At 41.7% G+C, this 24189-nt stretch overlaps 4 protein-coding genes across 13 annotated transcripts; 2 read left to right on the top strand and 2 right to left on the bottom strand.

Moving 5' to 3' along the window:
- The first annotated feature begins 659 nt into the window (after nucleotides 1-659).
- Nucleotides 660-5864, top strand: LOC143369166 (uncharacterized). 3 transcript variants are annotated; one of them, XM_076812762.1, is made up of 8 exons: nucleotides 660-768; nucleotides 1508-1681; nucleotides 2293-2807; nucleotides 3423-3495; nucleotides 3787-3985; nucleotides 4842-5039; nucleotides 5395-5616; nucleotides 5722-5864. In XM_076812762.1, exons 3-8 carry the CDS (start codon nucleotides 2293-2295, stop codon nucleotides 5748-5750), a joined length of 1236 nt encoding a protein of 411 aa, XP_076668877.1. In that variant the 5' UTR covers nucleotides 660-768; nucleotides 1508-1681; the 3' UTR covers nucleotides 5751-5864. The 3 variants fall into 3 exon arrangements, with proteins under 3 accessions (XP_076668877.1, XP_076668878.1, XP_076668879.1); XM_076812763.1 differs by having other exon boundaries at nucleotides 5407-5616; XM_076812764.1 differs by having other exon boundaries at nucleotides 5413-5616.
- On the bottom strand, nucleotides 5826-11371 carry LOC143369169 (uncharacterized). Of its 6 annotated transcripts, none has more exons than XM_076812772.1 (3): nucleotides 11252-11371; nucleotides 7831-8151; nucleotides 5826-7710 (listed from the first exon to the last, which is right to left on the bottom strand). In XM_076812772.1, the coding sequence occupies exons 2-3, from the start codon at nucleotides 8116-8118 to the stop codon at nucleotides 7120-7122; spliced, it is 879 nt and encodes a 292-aa protein (XP_076668887.1). In that variant the 5' UTR covers nucleotides 8119-8151; nucleotides 11252-11371; the 3' UTR covers nucleotides 5826-7119. The 6 variants fall into 6 exon arrangements, with proteins under 6 accessions (XP_076668887.1, XP_076668885.1, XP_076668883.1 ...); XM_076812770.1 differs by lacking the exon at nucleotides 11252-11371 and adding an exon at nucleotides 8351-8477; XM_076812768.1 differs by lacking the exon at nucleotides 11252-11371 and adding an exon at nucleotides 8268-8446.
- On the bottom strand, nucleotides 9754-18701 carry LOC143369150 (uncharacterized). 2 transcript variants are annotated; one of them, XM_076812679.1, is made up of 9 exons: nucleotides 17152-18701; nucleotides 16968-17071; nucleotides 14852-15300; nucleotides 14501-14784; nucleotides 13244-14428; nucleotides 12508-12797; nucleotides 11839-12247; nucleotides 11664-11765; nucleotides 9754-11587 (listed from the first exon to the last, which is right to left on the bottom strand). In XM_076812679.1, exons 2-9 carry the CDS (start codon nucleotides 17062-17064, stop codon nucleotides 11248-11250), a joined length of 3156 nt encoding a protein of 1051 aa, XP_076668794.1. In that variant the 5' UTR covers nucleotides 17065-17071; nucleotides 17152-18701; the 3' UTR covers nucleotides 9754-11247. The 2 variants fall into 2 exon arrangements, with proteins under 2 accessions (XP_076668794.1, XP_076668793.1); XM_076812678.1 differs by lacking the exons at nucleotides 16968-17071; nucleotides 17152-18701 and adding an exon at nucleotides 15427-15696.
- Nucleotides 18702-19677: 976 nt separating this feature from the next.
- Dysb (dystrobrevin binding protein dysbindin) lies at nucleotides 19678-23002 on the top strand. Of its 2 annotated transcripts, none has more exons than XM_076812775.1 (5): nucleotides 19678-20057; nucleotides 22056-22345; nucleotides 22421-22576; nucleotides 22648-22788; nucleotides 22865-23002. In XM_076812775.1, the coding sequence occupies exons 1-5, from the start codon at nucleotides 20029-20031 to the stop codon at nucleotides 22951-22953; spliced, it is 705 nt and encodes a 234-aa protein (XP_076668890.1). In that variant the 5' UTR covers nucleotides 19678-20028; the 3' UTR covers nucleotides 22954-23002. The 2 variants fall into 2 exon arrangements, with proteins under 2 accessions (XP_076668890.1, XP_076668889.1); XM_076812774.1 differs by lacking the exon at nucleotides 19678-20057 and adding an exon at nucleotides 21370-21912.
- Nucleotides 23003-24189: the final 1187 nt, after the last annotated feature.

A 24189-nucleotide genomic window follows, 5' to 3' on the forward strand; every position in this document is an offset into this window, starting at 1 on the left:
ATAAAAGTTATTTCTTTTAATTAGGACTATGATTTGGTAACTCGCAGTTGTTACTAAAACAGCTTCTGGCTAAAATAGCCGGATTTTCAGAGGGTCAATTTCACCCTCTTAGAGTGAATCTTTCATAACTTTTTGAATTTCCGGCTTGGTGATCTTCCCTTGTACGTAATTAAATGACAGAAGGAGGTGCATTGATATTAACCCGCAATGCGTTGCCTCTCCACGAGATCACCCTAGATTTTCGTATTTCAAGCATCAGATCCCAGCCACAAGTCTGAGCAGCGGTACGAGCCACGACGTTACAGCATCGACAGCCCCGTAGAGATGCAGCTGCACATTCGCGTGACCAGCGACGCAGTACGGGGCTTGTGGAAGCTGGGCAGCGTCCAGCAACAGTTCACTCAGCAGAGGATGCGCTTGCAGTGCTGCCAGCCGCAGCAGCCCCCTCTAAACACCCTTCGGGAGCAGAGCGCTCAGGGAAAGGAGCGGCAGCAGCAGTTCTACTACGCGTTCCAGTATAGGCCGCTGATACTCAGAACAGAGTATCAGGCCACGAGAACCGAGAGCTACGGGATGGCCAGGAAACACCTGCCACCGGCCCTCAGCCCCGAAGTACCTGAATTCTTCCCCAAAGTACCGATGCCGCGGTTCAACAAGGACCATAGTAACAATCGAGTGCAATATTTCCCGTCTCTCAACGAGAGGAGCTACCAGAATGAATTATTCCCTTACAACAGGGCGCGCGAAAACACTGGGACTGTCTATCAGGTTCGGGGGATGTTTTGTGTAAGATCAAATGGGGGGCACGGTTTTTCTTGAGCTACCTGAGTGTGCTAATCTTCGGACAGGGTTTAGAGCAGTCGTTCCCAACCTTGAGGGTCGCGAATTGTTTTCTGGGGGGTCGTTATGGTTACTTCCTGTTGACGACTCTTAACACTTATTTATTTTTATTAATGTTGTAATACTGATTTCTTATAAAACGAGAGGAAGGAAATATTTACCTTACCTTATATGAGAGGGAGGGCGGGAGATCGCAGGTTATTTAAATATTATAAAAAGGGATCGCGACTCAAAAGAAGTCGGGAAAAACTGGTGTTCAGAGGCTTCGGAAAGGGTAGAAGTTTTTTGAGAAGGAAAACAGTTTTCCTCCCTTGCAGTGGCGGATTTAAGAAAATGGCCCAGGTGGCAAACGTTCTGGGACACCCTGTATAAGTAATAGAATTGCAAATAAAACGCGCGTATGAAGATTATGGAAAACACAAGAAATATAGTGTTTCAATAAAATCATAATTCTGTTTTGGAAGGTGGGGCCGGGGAGGGGTGGCTTGCTGGGTTGGGGCCCAGGCGGCAACTGCTCATCGGCCGCCAGTTAAATCCGCCACTGCTCCCTTGCGATAGGAAGAAGAATGTGGGGACTGTGTATCCAGTTTGGGGAAAAACATTATAGTTAAATTGGGGATGTTGAGAAAGGGTTTGGAAGGCTTAGGAGCACTACTGTGTATTCTAGAGTACTGGGATACCTCTGTTGCCAGCCGCAGATGCGACGACGTTCGTTCGACCTCCCCAGCACTGGTACCAAAGGATCCCAGCCTCCACGCAGATACAAATATCAACCCCCTCGGCGACGCCAACCTCTGTGCAACCTCTACGGGCGACGACTATCACTCATCACCCCCTTCAGGTGATGAATAAATGTGGGATTTGATAGGAGGATGCAGGACAGTAATTGAAAAGCACAATCGTCGGGAATAAAAAATATATATACATTGAAAAAGGTTCGACACTGTTACCGTTTGCCGCGATTCAAGTTTGTCGCGGCTTCCAGACGCGTCGCGAAGATTCGCGAAATTCGGGGAACGCTTCGAATCTTTCCAGAAACGTTGCCACATAAATAATTAAACCCTTTTCGACGAAATGAACGCTTTTCTATTACAGTCAAAAAACTACTGGCACACCCTCTTCCTTGGAATATCTTAATCTTAAACATTCAAGTGATATATTAACAACAAATATGTCCTTTAGTGTCTTTTACGATGCAGAAGTAGCGCGTGTTTTCTGAACACTTGATACTGTAATTTAAGGAAATAATGAAAGAGAAACCAAAGCATTTTTCTTGCCTATCTATGACCTTTCGCCACTCTTCTGGTAAAAGTACAAGTGCCCTAACAGTGAGCGAACGAGCTTTTGCACCGACCAATATCTTCCATCGTATTTTATACGCGTTTCGCATTAAACTCACCTAACCCGAAGCCCACTTCACTGTAAAAACACCAACAGATATTTTTCATGCAGATGCAGGAGAAGTTTCTACAGTCGAGCCCTATACCCATACCAGTTTACCAGCACCCAATAGAGCTGTACCACGAGACAGGGCAGAAACGAAAGAACCAAGGTGTCGACTTCAAGAATCTCATCCTATTAACCAAGAACGCCATGAAGGCGCATAGAGGCCAGTCGAAGGCCCCCCAGCAATACCCCAGATACGTTCTAGAATCGAGGAACCGTGGGTCGAGGTCAGAGTCAGAGGTGCTCCAATGGCTGGACAAAAGTTGCCCGCCGAAAACGAAAGAGTTCTCGGCTACCAGCAGCCTGGTCTCCGAGCTACGCAATTCTAGGAGGGACAAAGAGACTTGCAAGCACCACGAGCGCTCTAAACCGGACGTTGGCACGTGTGCTCAAGGGAGTCACGCGACATCGAGCAGTGAAAGGGAGAAGAGCGATACTCGCAGCAGAAGGAGGCTCTACAGGGACGTCCTGGCGAACAGCGCGGCGAACCAGGCTATTTTAGAGAACGTCTTTGAGAAAAGGTACGATAGCGCTTGGCGCACACGCTTTAGAATTAATTCAAGATGAGGGGAGGTAAAGTTATTCTATACAGATCTTATTAACCCTAGAATACCAATGTAGGCATATTTATGTGATAAAGAATAATGTACAGTAGCGGGCAGAAAAGTTACCATTTTTTCGATTTGCTTTATTTTTGTTATTTTCTGAGCATCAACTTGGAACTGTGGCATGTGTTGAATATACATATTCCGATGGAGAATTGAAAGATTTTTTAATTTTTTGACGAAAATCTCGAATTTTTACGAACCATATCGGAGGTTCGACGGGAGATGGCACATGTTTCACGCACCCTGTAATTTTTTCAAGTCGATCTGAACCTCCGTTCATTCGCAACTAGCCGGAAACCAAGAGGGAGATAAAGACTCGAGAAAAACGCGTTTAAAGTTTCTGGGCAAAGACGACGCTATAAGTTACCGTTCGACCTTTTTAGCTGCGAAATAAAAATTTTGCGAATTTTAATATAAACCAAGCAGGTATATATAATAAAAAGAAATCGGGTTTTCGACTGCCTAGTCCCCTTAAGTATGCTATATCTGCGAGGTGCCTTCGTTACTTATTATTGTCAACGATATCAGGTACGACGAGCTAGAACAACAAGCGATGGAGCAGTACAGGACCTCCGAAGAGTCTCTGGCGCTAAAGTACCAAGTACGATAAATGTGTATCGCTTACCTTCCATTCTCCCCCACTCTCTCTCTCCGCCAAGTCCCCCCTCGAGTATGTACTCACAAACACTCCCTGAACTGCCCGCACTCGCTAGCTAACTCCACATCCGCGTAAACGCGTCGCGAAAACCGTTACGCAGATAATCGTGTAGCACGTCCTTCGGTAATGTCACCTTCAACACCGAACGCGAAATCAAAACAGAACTCCAGACCCTCTCCCCGCTCTCGCGGTCTGAACTTCTACAGCAAGAAAAACTGAACTGTTTTGCCGCAGGAGCTCGAACGCCAGGCAATGGAACAATATCGTTGCTCCGGTAGCGCGACAGAGGTCGGCGCTTTGACCTTGTCGCTGGATGATAAACAAACTGGAGGGGGATCGTCGAAACTCTCCACGGAAGCGAAATGCCTCGATGGACGGAAATGCTCTGGTTTTGGAAGGTGCAGCCCCGCGAATCTGGACGAGAAACGGGAAGGTCACTTTTCCTTAACTTTTCTGTCGATTGCCGCCAACGCTTTGTTCATGATAACGATACGCAGGGCACGACGGTACGCGATGGTGAATATTGAGATTCACCGTGGAGGCATCAATTGGAATTGCGGAATAACTTTGCATTGCGGGACAGTGCTGCCCTCTAGTCCACGCGTCTTTTACCTTTTAAGTAAAGTTAGGAAACCCTACGTGCTTCGTAGAGCTCTAGAAACGGTCTAATGTATTTAACCTAACTGCTTTTCGGGTGGTTGAAATGTCCTATCTGAATCATTTAATTAATCGCTGCGCCAATAATACGTTATATAACGGTGCGACTATTACAAAAAATTATATTACGCTGTTACGAAATAATGAAATTTTTTTAATTGAATGACGGGGAACAAGGACGACACCAAGAAAATAGTAAAATTTCAGTTTTCTCTGTTCTTTCGAAATGCTAGATAGGACATTTTAACTAAGGACAGCAGAGGGTCTTTAAGGGCGTCTGCCGCCCTTTGAAATACCTATCATCAAATATTTTAACTTAAAAGAACTGAGAGAATTTTAAAATTAATTTAATATGACAACTCATATATGAGTTATTGCTAATTTACTATGTGAAAAGAAAGTGAATTGTTTTTAAAGTTGTCTCGAGCCTCTGTGCTTAACGTTTCCCAATTCTTCCGCCCAAAATTGACCCCCCCCCCCTAAAAAAAATTAACAAACCCACCCCTTCCTACTTTTGCATGTGGAATCACTCCGTTCTAAGGTTCCCCTGTGGTCACCGTCGTGCTCTGTGTAGTTATTTGTTTCTTGGTCTGTGAAATTATGACGGAGATAGTTTATGATGGATTTCCCAGATTCGTTTCCACAAAGACAAGCGAATCACGCGCAAGTTGATGATAAAAGGGGTAAAAGCGTCTCCGGTCAATTCTTATCGGACAAAAACGGTCGCTCGACCATCCTTTCGAAAAGCTTGACCACGCTCACGCAAAAGGTATCTTATGGATCGAAAAACACATCTAAGGGTGCATCAGGTGATAAAATGGACAAAAGTGGTAAATATTGCGGGCCCACGTACTTACACTAACGTTCACAAATATTAGGACACCTATTCTTTGCGAAATAATTGTGGAAGGCCTTATTCATGAACTCTAAGAAATTGACTTTATTTGGTATTTTAATAATAATAATAATAATAATAATAATAATAATAATAATAACAATAATATTTTTAAACTAAATGCATTGAAAAGTATTAAATCTCTACCAAATATCACATTTACTGCAAATACAACGGATTCTAATGATTTTAGAAGATTTATATAAAAAATAAATTACTCGAATTCGTGAATATTATCCACGAGAATTTATACGAGTGTCGAGTGTCTTTCTCATTGCAATATTATACAGGAATGGTTGCAGTTTCAGTGCGAGCATCGTCAAAAAGGCGTCTGATACTGGTGTCACCCTACGAGAAAGAATCAGAAGCCAAATTAACGAGGACGACTGATCTCGAGGAGTTTTACTGCATCGCGAACAAAAACATCTTCGGTTACTACAACAACACGAAAATCGGGAAAATCGGCGGCGGTGATGAAAATATAACCATCATCCAATCACCCAGAACGGAAGGTAAGGTTTTCTTTAAAAAAAATAAATAAATTCTCAAAGGGATAGAAATTTATCCTCGCTTCCGGGATTTCGTTCGTTTTCTTTTCCATTTTTATTTCCGATTAGTTTGGCTCTCGGGCTTTTGGACTACCTAGAACGCTGGACTTTGAGGGGACCACCGGAGGAAGGAGCGAAAACCTTGCGGGAGTGTATTCATTGAGAAATGCAACTCCAAAACATGGTTTCGTGTATTTGAATATTATAATAAATGCTTGAATACTGCGTCGTGTAATATACAGGCCTATTTTAATAAACATGGCTTCACAATTCGAGGCACTGAGAGCCTCAATTTCGAGTGCCATTTTTTCACATGGAAAAAAACAATTTCTCGTATTTTTCGCTCTCAGTGCCTCATTTTATGCCAGCGGACACACCGACACAACCCACCTCACACAGACAACGCACACGTTCCTGCGCGATATTACTCTACTCATTCGTTTCTAATTCATAGAGAGTGGATCTATGCTACGTATTACAACTAGGATGCACCAGCAGACGTTATCACTATTACCCTACGCAATATATATTTCATAGACCGTTCGTATAAAACTTGTTAATTATTAAGCATTCAAAAAGAAATACGTTAAGATTGAATTCGCATAAACGCGAGCGCGGCAAGGAGATGAAATGGAATAGCCTCTTCAGTCTTCGATCCAATACTATTCGTACGTCTGAGAATTTTCTCTAGTCTAACGGCGATAAATAATCGCTAATTACCTTAGGAAGCAATGTCGTGGATATCGCGAAAACCTCTTTCAAAAGTAAAGGCAAGTATATAAAACGATTATCAAAATACTAAACGTTCGTAAAAAAGATTCTACATCTACATCCGTGTAAACACCTCTGCGTCAAGGAATCTGCGTATTCAACGCCGATCTAATTTCACTCGATATGCATATATTTCAACCCTGACTAATAATTTTCTTTTATCATATACTTACTGAGCTTCTTACAGAGCACTAGCTTATTTCGTAACCAGCACACTTCGCAGCACGATCGTTTTGTAAAACCATTATAATTTGAGATCATAACTAATAGTACATGGGTACTGAATAGAGCTGTTCGAGTGCTCGAATATTCGGGCGGCTTGAAATTCGGACCGAGCCGGGACTCGGTTTTCGAGCCGAGCCGGGTACCCGTAAAATCCAGGCGGCCCAAAAAATCCGGGTAGCTCGAATTTTTTCGGGCGACTTGAAACATCCGGGTAGCCCGAATTTTTCGGTCGTCCGGATTTTACGGGTACCCGGCTCGCTTTATTCGAGTACCCGAACAGCTCTAGTACTGAACACTATATAGACCTTAACAAACGAATAAGTTATTCGAAGCGATATTAACCTGTACTGCCATGGTGTTACTTTAGGAACTAAAAATGTACAAAACTCATCCCAACGCAATGCTAGAATGATAAATTATAGTACCAGCTGCAATGAAACATAATTGTATAAAGCGTTTGCTTCGGTACCTCTACCAATTATCAAGAAACTCGAAACCACTCTTTGGTATAGTTCTTTCCTCTTCCTCCTGATTCAATTGGGAAGACTGAAAGCTACTGTAAGAGCTAGGCGTCTCCAGCAACGCAGTCGACTCGTTAATATCGCTCGACTTTGTGCGCGACATTACCACCAACGTGTTCGATTGACTCTTATCAGTATCCGAATCCCTTTCTCTAACTAAGCTCTCCATGTCATCGGCTAAGTTGTTCTGCAATTTCAATAAAGCTGTTTTGTTCATCAACTTGGCAAATATGCTTTCTGAGTGATCATTGTCGGCGTTGCCTTTCAACAAATTGCCGCACTGTTCGTCCTCGAAAATACTGTTCGAGAAGCAATCGGACTGAAAACGACTGACTTGGTGGGAGGATGTGTAACCGTCGTTAATAGAGTTTGAATTGTTTCTCTGAGATTTCCCTGGGCTAGTGAAGTGCGGCGATTCCCCAAACTGAGCCCTTATCAATTTCGACTTCGCATCCTCGGTAGAATCTATTATACTGAGATTCATTTGTGACTGAGTCATCAGGGAAAATGGAGCTGAATGCTCGTCGCGCCAACGTAAGGTCTACAATATTACAATGAATTAAATTCTTTCTCGCTGAAGGATCTTGAACTTGAACTCTATCGAACGAATAGTAATACTTCAGATTCGAAGCAACAGATAGACGTTGAACAGCCTACTTACAGACCCTGTCTCGTCGATGACATACTTCATACCAGTCTGAATGCGCAGCTTCGGATACCACTCCGGTAGTTCTTTAGTAAGCTCGACCTTCTTTAATGTATATTTCAAAGCCACTTCCGGTTGAATTATAGTCTCGTTGATCGCTTGATTCCGCTCCGCCGTGCTCAGCGTATTCCACAGGCCCTCGTAGGCCTCTTTTGTCGCCGTGATATCTTCCCCTATTCTCTGCGCCAAGGGGTTTATGCTGTAGAAATATTGCTCAGCCCTGGAGCTTAACGTAGCACTCATACCGGAAACTTTCAGCTAACGCGAGTAAGATACCTATAATATAAAGGGAGAAATGTTGGTTAAAGCAATCTGGGAATGACGAGGAGTGGTATTAGGTAAAGAGGTGAACCATAAAACTGATGAATTAAGCCAAATGCAGGTTATAATACCACCCAGAAATGCTCAATTATGAATGAACGCGTAGATTGATAACATTCGAGGAATAGAGAGCTCAATTATAACAAGTACAAACGGCATGAAGTAAGGCAGTAGGAACGTTGGCAATATTATTCTCTGGGCATTCTATACACGAGGTGAGTGACAGGACGCCCGCCCATAATAATTACGTTACGCGTGAGTGATATATACACTCACACTCCTGTGGAAACCTTTCTTATTACTAAGAGATGTAGTAAAGATTCTAAATTAGTTTAAATGATCGAGGCAAAAGCGATTTGAAATGCTTTTAGCATTATTTTCGAATTATGAAAAGAATAAGTTATACTTCGAAAATAAAGTTTACGGGACTACTGTAGAACTTGGTACACACATGCTACAAGTAGTCAATACTACACGGGAAGCAAAATTTCGTTCACACTTGTTACAATAGATCGAAATGTAATCAATGCTTATTATATGTATTGAAAAAATTAAGCGCAACCGAAGAAAATATAGTGCAAAATACGATTTAAAAAAGCAATGTTATGTGTTGGATGTTTAATATATCGCAGGCATGAGCTAATTGTGAGAAAATTATGGAGGGATGAGGGAAATTATTGCGAAATAAAGGAAATTATAGTTATATTGGAGGAATCCTCGCCTCCGTTTCGCCAAAAAGCGCGCCTAACTAAGCAGTGCCAGAAGTAATATTTGAAATTTAACGAGGGGAAAGTTTGAATCGAAACATAACTTAAAAATATATATCATTTGACTTTAGCATTAAGTAAGACTAATTTATATAATTTTTCCGTGAATATTAAGCTCAACAATAGTGTCATTTCTTTATTTTTTCGTAATTTATTAAATTCAATTATGCAGTAGAACTTGTTAAAGGAAACTGTCTTTTCAAGACAATAATATATTTAAAAGATAATATTTGCTACTTTAGGAACAATATGCTTTAATCTCATAGTAGTAAAGATATATTAATTAAATATATATGACAAAATACATTCCGATTACTGCGAAACTTGAATTTATTAAAAATAACAAATATAAACAGAGTAGTACATTTTATACCCGCCAATTAGTTTCGAACTTAGTGCGGATAAATTCGAAACGGAAAATAAGTGTCGGTTAATAAGTTTACATAAATTTCCTCATTGTACACTTAGAAGACGCAAGTAAACGTTCGTTTACGAGCGAAAATTAAGTTGGACGGGAACGTGTATTGAATCGTTCGTATTAAACGTTTCAAAAGATTTATTTAAATTCACTGGCTCAAATAATATTGCTATAGTTCCAAGATTTTTAAAACTAGCTCTTTAAAAATAACTTTTCGGTTAAACTAACGAACAGAGCGATTGTAGAAGTAACTGATACTGAAGTATTCGATAGTAATGTCGTTTCAACTTACGAAAATAGTTGTGAACGTAGAACAATGTAATGCCCTATCGTTAGCTGCGTAACCAACTGGATGTTTCACTAAAATTATCATATACTTCATGTTTCTTTTTTATTATCATACAAATATATACAACATCGTTATCTTAAGTCAGTTCTTGCGCAATTAGTAACCGTTTTCGTACCCTTGCCATTGAAACGGAACGGATTGCTTATTTGAAATATACACAGTACACAAAGAATGATAATTATTTACAGACAGCAATGTTTCACCAGGAATGACAATAAATAAAGATCGCGTGTGATATCATGAGAATCATTACTTAACCTGGCCCGTTAAGTATCACTTACACTGTATCTTTATAAAGATGTTTCAAGTACAAACGAGCGTACGCTTTTAATCATAATCTTCCTCTTTGTCCTCTTTACAAAATATATTTACAACCGATAGTGGATCTCGGCGAGTCTGTTGAATAGGAAACGAAACTGTTGGGCCGAAAAATAATTAACTCTTCGTTTATAGGATCTGTCTCTGCGTTAACTCTGCGCGCTTTAAAATCTTCAGAAATTATAAATTCCTTCGCTCGATAAAACAGACGTAATTTAGCAACAGTGCGTAATAATACGATTATTTACTGTATAGAGAACCTTTTAAAGTATCCAGAGTACGTTATATTCGCTTTCTTTTATTCTTTAGCAGAACGAATCTACCGATTAGGTACGTTAGTAACTCTCACTGCAGAAAGTGTAACAAATGTATACGTTAGTGTTCCCAATATCAGATTCGAAAGAAATTGTATCGCTGATCGCGATACCCTTTTGCTCGTTCAAAAGAACCGTGCCTCGGCGTTGTAGAAACCAATGAAATGTCTTAGAAATCTGAAGGTTTAGTTATGTTTCGTTTGTGCTAATCTGACACACGACGGAATTCTAAAAGTTTCGTATATTTCCATTACTTCGTAGATTGCGTGTCAGACATATGATTCCGCGTACGTTAATAAAAAGGGTAGCACTACTTCTTGGAACGATAGTTTACCTGCGTCCGGCATCTGTCTCCTCAAAGAGTTACTACCGATGGATACGGTAAGTGGTTTCTTTTATTATTCGATGTCTTTATTAAAAAAAAATATACTAACAGTGACGATGATTTATCGCGCGAATCGAACCGCGCATTAAAGACTCTCGTTAATGATACATGACATATACATATGTATATATATACTATCCTCTCATAATGATTGCGTATCTCAAATCTTGTTCTATATTACTCTAAAATAACACGAACACCTCCTCGATCTTCGTTACAAATACTGTATTGCTTTAACACTATCGTCAACTAATAATAGTTAGGTCAGCTGCACGGGGAAACTAAAGAATCCCAGACGGGGGATGAATAAAAAAAAAGAAAATTAAAAAAAAAAGACTGATTTTCAATACCTCAATTTACACTATCTAGTTTACCTAAAAGAATAATCCGTCTTCATGAATGGGTAATATTAGTGTAAAGGAACACCGACTACCGGAAAAACAAATACGAAGACAGCAATAATTGCATGAAACGTATGGCGAACGTAAAACTGTCCACAGTTACCTGTTCGACAGATGTTTGAGGGGACCGAGACTTAGGATAGATGTAGCACCGAGCGCGCCTAGATTACAAGTGTTAGGGTTCCTTGCACCGTCTATCGTGATAATCGGCAATCCGAAGTAACCGCCGGTTTGAGCGCTAAGCTGCGACAACGGTATGTAGCTTTGTATACCGAGATTGGATAAACGGTTCAGTACGTGCGGCGACTTCAAGTCTACGACCGGTAGCGCCAGCTCCGCGCCGCCGTTTTGCGCGACAGTGTCGACCTCCTTGTGGTACGCTTGTTTGTGTGTTATCAGGGCCAGAGCTGTCGGATATTGAGCGGGGCACAGATTACACCTGGCGGAACAGAGGATTCACGTGTAGATCGATGACTAAATTGTGATGCAGAAGCGAGCATGCTCGACGTACTTACTTGTGAAGCAGTTTGCTCGGTGCCCGATGCGCGGCCATGTGCTGCGTCAACATCTCCTGGTTCTGGAAATTTTTGTCGCACACTTGGCAAGTGAGCAACGCTCTGCAATGGCAAGCAAGATCGCGGTTAACGTAAGTGTGAGGCAAGGACTGAGTGTTTCTCTAGCATCTCTTACCGCGGCGGTCTCCCGCGCCTAACCACTGACATCTGCGGCGGACCGTCCTGTGTCAGGTCGACAGTGGGTGGTCTCGGCGGTCTTTCCACCTCGTTCACAGCCGTCTTGCTCTGCTTGTTCTGCGGAACAGCAAACTGACCTTGCTCCTGCTGCTTTTTTTGCGAACTAGCTGGTATGATAGAAATAGCAGAATTCAGAGTCAGCGCTGTAACATTCAAAGGCTGCTGTGAAGGCGTAGCCCTTGGTTGCTGGGGAGGTATCTGCTGTTTGTTTTGCTCGCTTGCTTTATTTTTATTTGCAGCTGGAGTAACAGTAATACCTCTGGCTGCCAGTACATTGGCCACAGCCTTTGCGTCAGACTTCTTCCCGCCAACGCCTGACGTGTTCTGCACTTGAGCTGGAGCGGAACCTTCAGATTAGTAAAATATGCCGTTTTAATCCTTATACGCACCTCTTCCACGATTAGTTACTTATGCCCCTTATTTCACGCTTCACCCCCCCCCGCGGCGCATTCAAACAAACATAGGTACGGAGACGTTCAAAGAAATAGATACAAAAAAGAAAAATAACTGAAACTAATACTTAGAAGAGGTTCAAATGGATTTGAAAACAAAACAATATCTATGACTAAAATAAAGGTATCCGATAAAATTATACTTATATATTTACCTGGCTGTCGAACGCTAAGGGTTATAGAATCCGTAAGATGTATAGTCGAATCATTTCGATTCGACTGCTGCGTAGCGCCTTGAACGTTCTGTATAACGGGCAAACCGTCGTTTCGCTTTTGTTGCGCGATAACATGGCAGTCTGCGTCCTCGTTTCTATCTGGCAACAACACATCCATGCGTCGTTGTTTCATGGCAGAGTTGTTCTGTTGTTGTGCTTGCATCGCCTGCTGTACAGGCCGTTTCATGCGCTGACGCGGCGCCGGTCCGGTCTGTGGAGCGCGCGGTGCCCTGTAAATATGTAGATGAAAATTATACTGTTTAACCCTCGCCCAAACGATGCCGGGTCACTTTCAGACGGCTCAATGCTATCGCTGTAACGTAAACAATGAAGGAGAATTCCAATATCCTTAGCAGGCAGAATTCGGTAGTGGTATGCTACTAGAGAGATGAAAATATCGAAGAAGTTAGTGAGTAAGCTTTATAAAAAATTTCAAAAAGTGAACGAAGCCCCTAAAAAATATTTTTATACATCACCGCATCCCCTCCCTCTCTATATAGTAAGCATTATTAGACGATATTTAGTATAAAAAAAAATTGTTCCTAATGTGTATAATGAAAATTCTGGTATGGATCAAAAGTGACCTGGCATTAATAGTTTGTCAAAGAAGAGTTAGCGATTCTTTGCTCAAGCCTGTAGTACGTCGAACATTTTTATAAATTAGAATAATACTTGCCGATTACTTTGTGCGACAGGATATCTTCCACGCGAGAGTTGTTGAGACAATTGGGGGTGCATTTGAGGTGGTGCAGTCATTTGCGGGTACGGACCGGGAGGTCCATACTGCGGATAAAGATGCGCTATATGTGGAGGATAGTGCATGCCCTGTGGACCGGGTACTCTGTACAGCGGCGGCCTTCCCGGCGGCTGTACAAAGTAATTGGGCCCGGGGATCATTGTATTAGCACCTGGCGGAAGACTCGGAGGCATTTGCCCTTGCGGAAGCGGCATACGTTGCACTTGCTGGGCTAGCTGTTGAACGGGCGCAGGCAACTGTTCGAAATTAACGGGCGGTATTATTTGCTGGCCCCCGCTAGCCACTACATTATACGTCGGGGAGTTTGTTTGATGGGGCGAGGTCAACGGGGAATTCCTGCTCAGTTGCTGCGAGGTCGGCGTGTTCGGAGACTCCATTGACACCGCGTGAGGCGAATGCGTGTTCATTTGAGGCGATGCTTGACTCAGGTGCGGCGAACCCTGATTCAAATGAGGTGAATTCGTGTTCAAATGAGGAGACAGCTGGCTCACGCTAGGAGAATGAGGCGTCCCATGTACTTGCGCCTTGTGCATAGATAATTCCAACGGCGAGTGGAAAATAAGATTAATACATTCGGAAGTATTACATTGATAATGGCCAGCTTTGCTCCGATGCTCGTCCAGATGAGCGATATCCTTGAATTTCTCGTTACACACGCGACAGGTACTAACGGTCTCAGCTAACTTCTCCAGCGAAACATATTCCGTTTCTGACGGCAAATTATTTGATATAGTCTCATTTTGATTATGTCGTTGATGCTCGATCAAGTTCTGCAAGAGGGATCCGGTGCTTTCGATGTTATTATCGCCTCCATTGTCGGACTGCTCTTCGCTCTCTTTGGAAGCCTCGTTGTTCTTATTTGCCAGGTTAGTCGACAGCTGGTTCCAGTTGAAGCCCGTTGTCCCTTCTGTTGATTCTTCGGGCTTATCTTCATCTTCGCACCCCGTTGTGCAATCGGTTGAATGGTTCGAAAACGTAGAAGACTTTGAAATAATACTAATAGCTGGGTTTCCTTCTAGATCGTGTATCATGTCGGCTTCGTTATCTCCATCGTCGTCCTCTTCAATTCCTGAATTGTCAATTAATTGAGTCATAGATCTGGATCTGGAAAACGAAGCAGCAGATTGTTACGAAAGGTATATCACCCGAGCTCTCCCTTATGCGCAATGTAATTACCCAGATTGTTCGCCAAGCTTCTTTAAGTTTTCAATCGTTTCTCTACACGTCGCTTCCAGTGCATCAGATTCCTCGTGATCCTCTGTTTCAGAAAGCCTTTTGTCCGTGTTATCGTACTGGTCTGCGCTTTGTAAGTCATCGACATTCTGATCTTCCTTTTCAGACGGATTTGCCATATCACTCCCTACGCCAGAATCACCTTCGTTCACATCTAAGGATGGCCTGTCATTCTCGTCCAGCGAATTCTGATCGTCGGTGCCGAATTTAATACTCTCATATTCGTCCTGTCGACAACACAGAGTTACAGAACAATACCGCGAAATATTTACCTTGAAAGTTACGCCTACGTACCTGTTGCTCTACCATCACGTCTTCAAATGGTTGATCAACAGAACCTTCTGTATCTTTGTCATGTCTTCGATCATTCTCCTTTGCCTCAGCCACGTCTCTTTGACAATGGTTCTTCGTGCCTAGATTAATGTTGCTATTCACAACGGTGAAGTCTTCGGACTTGGACGACTTCTTAAGCTTAAGCTTGAGAGAATCAACGGAGCTCTGCTTCTTCAGCGTTAGCTTCAAGGAACCCTTCTTGTTCGGATCCAGCCAATATGTGCTGCTGTGCTTCTTCTTTACAGGCTTTAGATTCGCAACCCTTCTTAAAACTACGCGCGCTCTTCCCAGATGAGTCAGAATATGAGAACGCAGTTGCTTCTTTGTCGCAAACTTCTCCCCGCAGATCTCGCAACTTAACAGCGAGGGCGATAAAGGGTATAACGAACTCTGATCGTCTATGTGTTCACCTGAAATGAGATACGTCGAAAAGTTACAGTAAATTACACGCTATCCGTACAACATTCTAAATAGCGTTAAAGGTCTCATTCCACTTAGAAACAAACAATTAACTCCAAGACAGAACATTTAACCACCTTGTCGACCAACAGGGAGGAAGAACGTCGACACGATAATAATTATTGTAATTATTCGTATTATTTGCCGCGCTTTCGTATATTCTGTCGAATCGATCGAACTGATATCATCGTCCATTAGACCCGTGCGAGTGCTATACATCCGCTACTTCCCCATAACACACTTCTTATCCGAACGGTTCCCACGGAGTATCAACGCGCGTTCCCCCGTGTTACAACCGATGTAAACAATCGATGCCGATGTATATACAGCGACAGCAAGTGTTCATGCAAAATGGTTGCAGCAGCAGACAACCGGGCGCAAGCGATGTAATTGCCTGCGGTTCTGCCGAGAATTGAAAACAGGACTCGCCAATCGATACCGCCTAAAGGACGAATATCATTGGCTCGCTTCGTATTATCGCGAAACTCCCGCCCGAAACGCGGCCGTATCGAAGCGCATTTTCGCGTGGATACCATTGCGAACGTGCACTATCTCTCCATCGGTCGCAAACCAACATGTTAATTAATACAATTTTTTTTTCATTAATCGAAGGGATCAATAAAACGTTAGTGACTTATTAGACGAGCTAAATGGGAGAGAAATTAGTAGAAAATCTTTCGCGGTAGGATAATATGCTTCGGCGTTTTAAGTCCGCTGAGAGGAGAATGTCAATTCATATGTTATTGAAATTAAATAGAAACGTAAGTTATATCGCGTTGCGCTGGATATTCATCCACTCGGAATAAAAATTTTGGTATTTCCGCGATTGTTAGTGAACAACGATATCCTAACCTTTCATCGGGTCTGTATCATTAGCGTAAGTTAAAGTGACCAGACGTCCCGCATTTGAGCCCTTTGTCCCGGATTGGACATGTAACCTTTTATATTTTCGCAGTGGCATAAAGTTACCATTACCTACTTTTTTTGTGGCATAAAGTTACCATTACCTACTTTTTGTTGTTGTGAAAAACGAAATATTTTTAATTTCGTTTCAATATATCACTTTATAATCACAAGTATGTATTTTTAAAGATATTGTAAATCCTTTAATAAACTACGGAAAAGATCGCCTTACGGATCGGTTAATCATTTTTTTTGTGCTTGCTTGCATGTCCCGCATTGGAACAGAAAATATCTGGGCACTTTAGTGTAAGTGTGTATCGAGATAAGAGAGTATTGACTCTGACGAAGAATGCATATTTATGTGGATCATGCTTTAAATTTATATGCTTGAATATTTGTTTGTATGTGTATAGATGTGAAATTTAAAAAACTGAAACTTGTATTTTCATTCTTCTGGCGGAATGAGTTGGATGGCGAGATGGAAAGATCCATCGCATAGGCTTACAGAAATAAATAAAAGAAATCATAAATTTCTGTAGCGATACTAATAACTATATCCTATCAAGTAAGGATAGACATTTCTCTTGAATTGCAAGGAAAGAATTGATAAAAATTGGACTAAGCTTTAATACTATCTATTATGAGTATTACATTGATCTTCTCATAAAACTTGCTCCGTCATATGCCACATTCAATATCTCAGAAAAGAACATACCAAATTTTTGCAAATCGTCCACCGCGTCATCCTCATAAATCTTCTTTTGTTCAGTAAATCTAAATTCCTCAAAGTCTCGATCCAATGAACTGTTCATTTCCACTCTGAAAGTAAAGTCATAGATTTCTTCTTATTAGCAAGAATATCAGTGCTGCTATACTTAGCCATTCTATGCTACACTTACAGGCATTGTTATTAACAATGCGAATTGCCATGAAGTGATCAACAACAGTTTATCTTGACTGGAGCAACTTGTTCGTTAATATTTAAATACGGCGATAAAGTTGATCGATGAACAGCATTCCCGTACTGTAATCCCTCGCAGTACTTAACAGTTCACATGTCCCGCACGATTGTAATACTTTTCAGTCACTGAGTTGGAATGGAACATAGTCCCGCAAAAAAAGAAGACGATTCGTCGTAAGACCGCAACTGCGTTCGAACTTGAAACGTTCGTTGATGTTTACGATCGGTGACGAGACGCTGAATAGGAATAAGGTCAGTCAAACAATCGCGAGGCAAACTTTCAACATGCGTCGAACTTCGTTGCGTTAACTGTTTACAAGTAAAAACGAGTTGAGCGTCTATCGGTGAATGAACCGTCGATGCCGCGTCAACACAACGTGTATCGGTCGTCGGATTGGAGAAAAAAAAATAAAGAAAACCAAAATTCCAAATCGCTGGGCTCGTGCGAAGTCAGAGAGAAATAAGGCATGTAGGTATGCGGCTCTGTCGTTGTTCAGGCGATGAAATTTCTCCCGGGCTTGTGTATATTTATTAAGTATGGCTGCCAAATGTTATGACATGATCACTGCGCTGTTTATGGCACGTCCGTTGTAGCGATATTCAACGAAGATAAAATCGGCGCGTCAACCGCGATGCCTGCCGTACCCAATCTCAACTTATTATTAGTACGTGTTATATCGAGCCGCCAATATGGCGGCGCCGCGATGAAACCCGCGCGTCGGACAGGATAATCAACTCAGTGTGAATTCGTGCCGAACTGTTGAGGCGCGTTCAGCGACGGTTCAGAGTGTTCAGATGCGTTGTTTTGTAAGGACGCGCGCGCGCGCGCGCGCGAACGCGGGGGTAGCGTGCGCCGATCCCTGCAAACGCTAGGGCTTCCCTCTCCTCCCCTCTCTTCTCTTCGCTTCTCTTCTCTTCTCCGTCTCTCGTTTCTTCGTGTATCTAACGTCTCCACCGCTGCACTACCATCGCCACCTTTATCCACTTCCTCTCCCTCCCCTCTCTTTCCCTCCCTCGCTTCTTTCCCGATCTTTTTACCGCCGTTGCCGCATCCTCCTTTATCGGAAATCGGAGGGTTCACTCCCGCCGCATGCCCCCTAGTTATACAGGGTATACATGGAAAAGCGGTTATTGCGACGTCGCGTACACGCTTCGAGCGGAACCCAACAAATATAAAAGGGATCGACGAAGATGTACATCGGCGCCGCAGAGGAGGGGGGAAGTAGAGAAGGAGCCCGAATTGAAATTAAGTCAACCTAACGTGCACTCAAGTATGAGTAGGGAGCCAATCCGCTCATAGCGAGTACTGTCGACGCAGGCGCAACTCGAACATCACCGTAAAACTTCTCTCCCTCTATTTCTCCGCTCGCCTCCCTCCCCCCTCACTCTCTGCCCCTCTTCCTGATTTTCCATCCATTTCTAACCGAGCTAGCTTCTCTTTCCTCCCGTCTCCCATTAGCTTATTCTATTATTTTCTTTCTTCGTTGCTACCCCTCTTTCTCTAACTTCAGCTCCGTCTCTTTCTTTTCCCTCTCTTTCCGCCCCTCGTTCCTTTTATCGCCCCACCAATGCTCCACGGTGTCCCTCAGACTGTACAATTCTCCAACGAAATCGTCAACGTTAACTATCCAATTGCCACCTGTCATCCATTGTACCTAAATACCGCGACAGTTTGTATCCATAATTTCTGCCCGTTTTTCCGGTTCGACGGGCAGTCATGGAGATATCGCCTGATCCCCCTCTTCTTCCCTCTTCCTCTCTCAGTTTCTGTTGATACCATGCGCACGCTTGCTTGAGTTGCTGAAAATATATATATACACATCTATTCGCGGATGTATATACTCCGATGATTTTTTCACCCAATTTTTAAAGTGCAGCGCAAATTTTAAAGCGCGTTGCGTATTTCATGCCCGACGTCTAGTCATTTCCGGGGTGTGCGGTCACGTTAAATCAACGTGAAGAATGTCGGGACTTAACGTCACCGTAATGACACCGGGCTTTTCTAAATGGCGCTTTCCCAGGGAAAAGCACACTCCGAACCCGCGCACCCGGGATATAACCAGCTTAACTGAGAAAATGCGTGTGCACGAGGCGTGGCAGGAATGGTTGGAGGTCGACGAGAACGAATATAGTAGGGGGAACTTAACGGAACATGTCGAAAACGGCCGAATCTGGCGTCTATTGATCGTAACAGGTTCTGTTGCGCTATATGCTGTATAGATACTCAAACAACCCATGCTTGGAATTCTATATTTAGTTCAAACGGAATTCCATATTCGTTCATGCATCACCGTCGAGATGAAAATCACAAAGTAGTACCTCCTTATTCTATATAATGTACAGCTTTAAAACGATATAGCCAGTCCACGTTGTTCCGTCATAAATATTTGATCCTCTGTAGTGTACCTATTTCCGAGCGATATTGCATAGAATTCTATATATTATCTGTGAACCTTCGTTTCTCACAATCAGAATGCATTAACCCCGGGCAATTATAGGCGATTATCAGAAAAAGTACTCAACTACCGCGACATCCGAAGTTCATTTGTGACTATTTCAGCTGCCTCGTTCTCGCCTGAATAAAGCTCAAGCGAGCAATTGAATGGTCAAATATATGTATGTATATACATATATATCCAGTTGACATTCTCATTCCGCGGAATACTTGACTATTGATTTCATCCCTACCATGGACTCCTCGTCCTTTGGTTGGCAACTCCTACTAGTATGCGCGGCAGCCATGCTAGTGTGCGCAGAAAGGTAATCGTCTTTATGGAGAAGCGAGTTAACCACGATATAGTAGCGGTCTAACTTGATGGAAGGAGAAAGGGGATACTTGGATACGTACGTTGACCCAACATCCCTGACTACTACTCCCCCTCCGCCGCCGCCACCCACGAATCTGGTTTCACAGCGAGTTGCGCACAACTTTCTAAGCTTGAGCCTCTTCTAACGAGGTTCGTCCAAGTTATGCTCATTACATGCGTAGTAGGGAGAGAAAAAGATAAAGGTTTCGATGGTGGTTCTGGTTAACGGGACTTCACAAGCTCGTCCAAGGTTATCGCGACTGCGCCGAGTACACTCCGATCAAGCTATCCATTAGCACATTCCTGTCGAATCAATTATTCGAATGCTTTAATATGCCACTACCTTCGTGCGATCATTTAACCAGAAAGTTTCTTGTACTACGGCTATTGATATTGTTGGCCTTACCCCGCCAAGTACTTGGGACTGAAAAACATGAAGGTAGTGGAACACTTGGCAACGCAGGGTCTACCTTCGACCGACCACTTTGGCTTTGCAAGTGTACCTCTACAAAACACTCGGCAGAATACCTCTCTCCTCTTTTATTTTCTTCTAACGCGACGTACTCCGCGTGAAGTAATTAACCACCAAGCATACGATAATCATCAATAAAACTGCCGATTTCTGAGGTACTTCTAAATATCTGCGAATTTGCAATCTCTGGTAGCAATGATATCGAGTAGTGTTTGTTGCTATGTAAACGTAAGTTACTGTACAATGTAATGAGTACTTGAACGGGTAACTATATTATACAGCAATACCTATCTACTGAATTTTCTTGCACAGCTAAATTGCAATTTGACCTCGTTTGTTGACCTCACTGGTTGCTAGGCACCAGTCATATTGTCAGAGGGAGGGAGTTAAGCTTTAGCGACGTTGCCAAATTGCCCGACGTCAAAGATACATGGTTGAAATTTAGTCAGCTGAAACTATTTTTATTAAATAAACGAAACGAATTATTAAGAAACAGAGTAATAGCTACCCGCCCTGAACTTATCTCCTTGCAATTTCACCCATCATCCCATGTATACTCGTTTGGCTGAAACTTTAGCCAAATTATACATCACTCAAACTTCATATGTCTCAGTTAACCTTTTTTTTATTCCTCTACAAAATCGAATGATCTTTCTACGATGCTATTAATAAGTAAATCGATACCGCTCTACTTAAATAACTACCATTATTCATTATACCATCCATAATTCATAAAATAGTCCCCCGCAGAGTTATTTCTTCGTTTCATTAGTCAGTACAGGAAATTTAATTATTACCTTTGTCCAAATGAGTGCTGTATATAGTACGGCTTACAATCAGTGCTACCAACCTGCAAAGAAAAGACTGCGCAAAGTGTTATTATGCTTTTCATATAACTCAAAACAAACGTATTTTAATTAAAAGACAAGCATTTCTCGTTCGTTTGCGATAATTAAAATACGCGAACGAAGTGTCAACGAACAAGCCTCTCATTCTATTCTGTTTTATTCGATTAAATTCACGCTTATGTTGCCGCTGGTTATTAATTCTTAATTTCAAAAAACTTGTGTTCTATAGTTAATTAGAATATTTTGTAATCACTAGTTGCGCATATAATGGCATGGTAATAAAAGCGCGTAAACAATTTATCGTAGATTTCAAAGAAGAGGTTATCTAAGCAGTTCATTTTTCTTACAATATTCGATTGGATGAAAACAAAATTCGCTTCTTATTTACCACTGCAAAAGTATGCCAATACGAAACGCACTTCATATATGGTCATGATAAGTGTAAGAATATACCTACCTCAAGTACTTGGATGAATATATCTTTGTTAAGAGAATATACATAAATAGTTTGTAATCATGTTTGGGACCTGGCGTAATAAATTTCAAACAGTGCAGGAAGGTATATCAGCTAGGTAAAGATGATGCACAGTTGTTTTAATTATAAGTAGCGGATAATACAAATATTCTAGCCCCAGGTGTTTTACATAAATTACATAAATCGAAATGACGAATGATTCCTTGTACGTCTCAGGGGTAGTTGACTTTATTATTTCAGTATACGAGGATTATCTATTTCTGAGACTCCGAAGCACAAGAAGTCTGTCAATGTCAGAAATGTTAATTACGATGCGGGAGCAGATATCTTGCACAGATATCAGCTACAATGGAACGAGTTACACGAGCTTGCAGAGGAGAATGCGGGGAAAGCCCAAGTGGCTGATAAGCTCGTAGGGACTATTTATGAGAAGCTCGAGCAGGAGTGGAGGAATATTACATGCCTAAATAGCAGCCTAGCTTATATCCCAAAAATCAACAACGCGATACAAGATCTCATGGACCAAATAGGTACTTTCATTTTAAGGGTAACTTGTAACGCAAAACTTAACAGAAGTTAATCAGACATTCTTGTTGACGGCAAAGGAACGTTACAAGAAATGTTCGAGGAAGTAGAAGGAGCTATTTATCGGTTGGAAGATTTAAATGAAATGTTGGATTTGCAAAGCAGGCAACTGGATCACAGATTTCAGTTGGCTTTGTACAAAGAGAAGAAGCTTGCGGAGCTGAATATGGTTAAAGGTACATCGCGTAACGTTCGTGCACTAATTACGTTAACGCGAGAAGAGCCTTCTGAATTGTGTGAATTTTAGCGACATTGGCCAACGAGCACATCGAAAGAGTCTCGAACTATGAACTCAAGCAACAGAAGATGATGAAAGAAAGACGAGATACGTTCGAGGAAGTCTTTAAAGAGGAACTTGAGGAGTATAAAGCAACAGGATCTATATCTAGTACGTTTTTATACGACCGAAAGTTGAGAGATCAGCCTCTTGCGATTTAATCCTGCAAATTTTATTTCCTTTTTAGAATTACCGGTGACGCAAAAAGGGCCTTCTTTAGATGAGATTGTTTTAGATGTAGATTCAACGATATTTAATGAATTTTTGGAAGATTAGCGATGCAACGTTCATATTGTTCCGAAAATAAAATCAGAATATTCAAATGTTTAATGTACCATGTAAATAGTTGAAAGCTTAGAGCATATAAACATGGAGGAAGCATGCAAGGGGCGAAAATGTTGACGACGGTAGAAAGAGAAAGATATACATTGGGATACCCTCTCTCTTTTTGGCGCCAGGGGCGGCAGTGTTTTTCTTTTGATGTTAGAAAGAGAGAGGGTGTCCCTAATGTATATATTTCTCTTTCTACCGCTGTCTACATTTTCGCCCCTTGCATGCTTCCTCCATGTTTATGCGCTATAAGATAGAAGGGATAGAGATATATAACTTATTTTTTAAAGTACAGAAGTGGAGTATACACATTGTATACAAAATAAATAAGATTTCGGAATTTAAATTTCCGTGGTTATTCCTAATCACGATACAAAATATAAACGGAACCAATTCATCGTAATAATATTTATAATGGATTTCAAGATTTTTTGTGAATTTGTCGAATAACTACCTGGTCCCCGATTTCGATGAGGTTTAAATATATTGTAGAAGTTAACATTCTGAACAACTTTTTCAGATTTCGAGATATTCATAAAAATATTTTTGTATTTATTCGGAATCAGACAATCTGCGTTGGTCGTTTTAATGCAATTGAAGGAATTGTAAAAAATTAATTCTTGAAAATTTGATATTTGCAGTTCATACCACACTGCGTACGCATATTAGCGGGCCCACCCAGCGGGGGGCCCCTCCGCCCCGCCCCGTGCTAGAGCCATGATAATACAATCCCGTGCACTATGCCATTTGTAAACAGCCACAGACGAGATATATCACGAGTCTGTTCTGTATTTGCAGTTATATCTAACAAATCTAACCCAAAACTAACTCAAATTCTAAAACCAACGCAAGAAATTTAAAAAATATTTTTGCGTATATCTCGGAAAGTAGGGCCTCTCGCCATTTTCGTCAAAGGAAAAAGTTGTTCAGAATGTTGCTTTCTACAACATAATAGTCAAACCTCATCGAAATCGGTGAACAGGTAGCTCCTCGACATGATTACCATTTTCTTGTCCGAAATTAATTTATTCAATAAAATAAACGTATAGAAAATCGACAAATTTTAAATTGAATTAGAATTAAACTCGCCAAAAACTAAACTACATTACATAATACGCATTTCCCTGGGTTTAGTTAGGTTACTCAAAGTCATGAAGTAAGAGTAAGGAGACTCATCTGCCT

Source organism: Andrena cerasifolii, chromosome 5 (genome assembly GCF_050908995.1).
Source record: "Andrena cerasifolii isolate SP2316 chromosome 5, iyAndCera1_principal, whole genome shotgun sequence".
Lineage (NCBI taxonomy): Eukaryota > Metazoa > Arthropoda > Insecta > Hymenoptera > Andrenidae > Andrena > Andrena cerasifolii.

Bases quoted from the DNA above. Each gene is read 5' to 3' on its own strand.
- LOC143369166 (XM_076812762.1), top strand. From the start codon at position 2,293: ATGCAGGAGAAGTTTCTACAGTCGAGCCCTATACCCATACCAGTTTAC. The intron at 2,808-3,422 runs GTACGATAGCGC...CAACGATATCAG, and splicing joins GAGAACGTCTTTGAGAAAAG to GTACGACGAGCTAGAACAAC. The intron at 3,986-4,841 runs GTCACTTTTCCT...TGGATTTCCCAG, and splicing joins TCTGGACGAGAAACGGGAAG to ATTCGTTTCCACAAAGACAA.
- LOC143369169 (XM_076812772.1), bottom strand. From the start codon at position 8,118: ATGAGTGCTACGTTAAGCTCCAGGGCTGAGCAATATTTCTACAGCATA. The intron at 7,711-7,830 runs GTAAGTAGGCTG...GTAATATTGTAG, and splicing joins TCATCGACGAGACAGGGTCT to ACCTTACGTTGGCGCGACGA.
- LOC143369150 (XM_076812678.1), bottom strand. From the start codon at position 15,568: ATGTATAGCACTCGCACGGGTCTAATGGACGATGATATCAGTTCGATC. The intron at 11,766-11,838 runs GTAAGAGATGCT...TTGCCATTGCAG, and splicing joins AGGCGCGGGAGACCGCCGCG to AGCGTTGCTCACTTGCCAAG. The intron at 11,588-11,663 runs GTAAGTACGTCG...CTGTTCCGCCAG, and splicing joins CCGAGCAAACTGCTTCACAA to GTGTAATCTGTGCCCCGCTC.
- Dysb (XM_076812774.1), top strand. From the start codon at position 21,857: ATGTTTGGGACCTGGCGTAATAAATTTCAAACAGTGCAGGAAGGTATA. The intron at 21,913-22,055 runs GTAAAGATGATG...TTATTATTTCAG, and splicing joins CAGGAAGGTATATCAGCTAG to TATACGAGGATTATCTATTT. The intron at 22,789-22,864 runs GTACGTTTTTAT...TTTCCTTTTTAG, and splicing joins AGCAACAGGATCTATATCTA to AATTACCGGTGACGCAAAAA.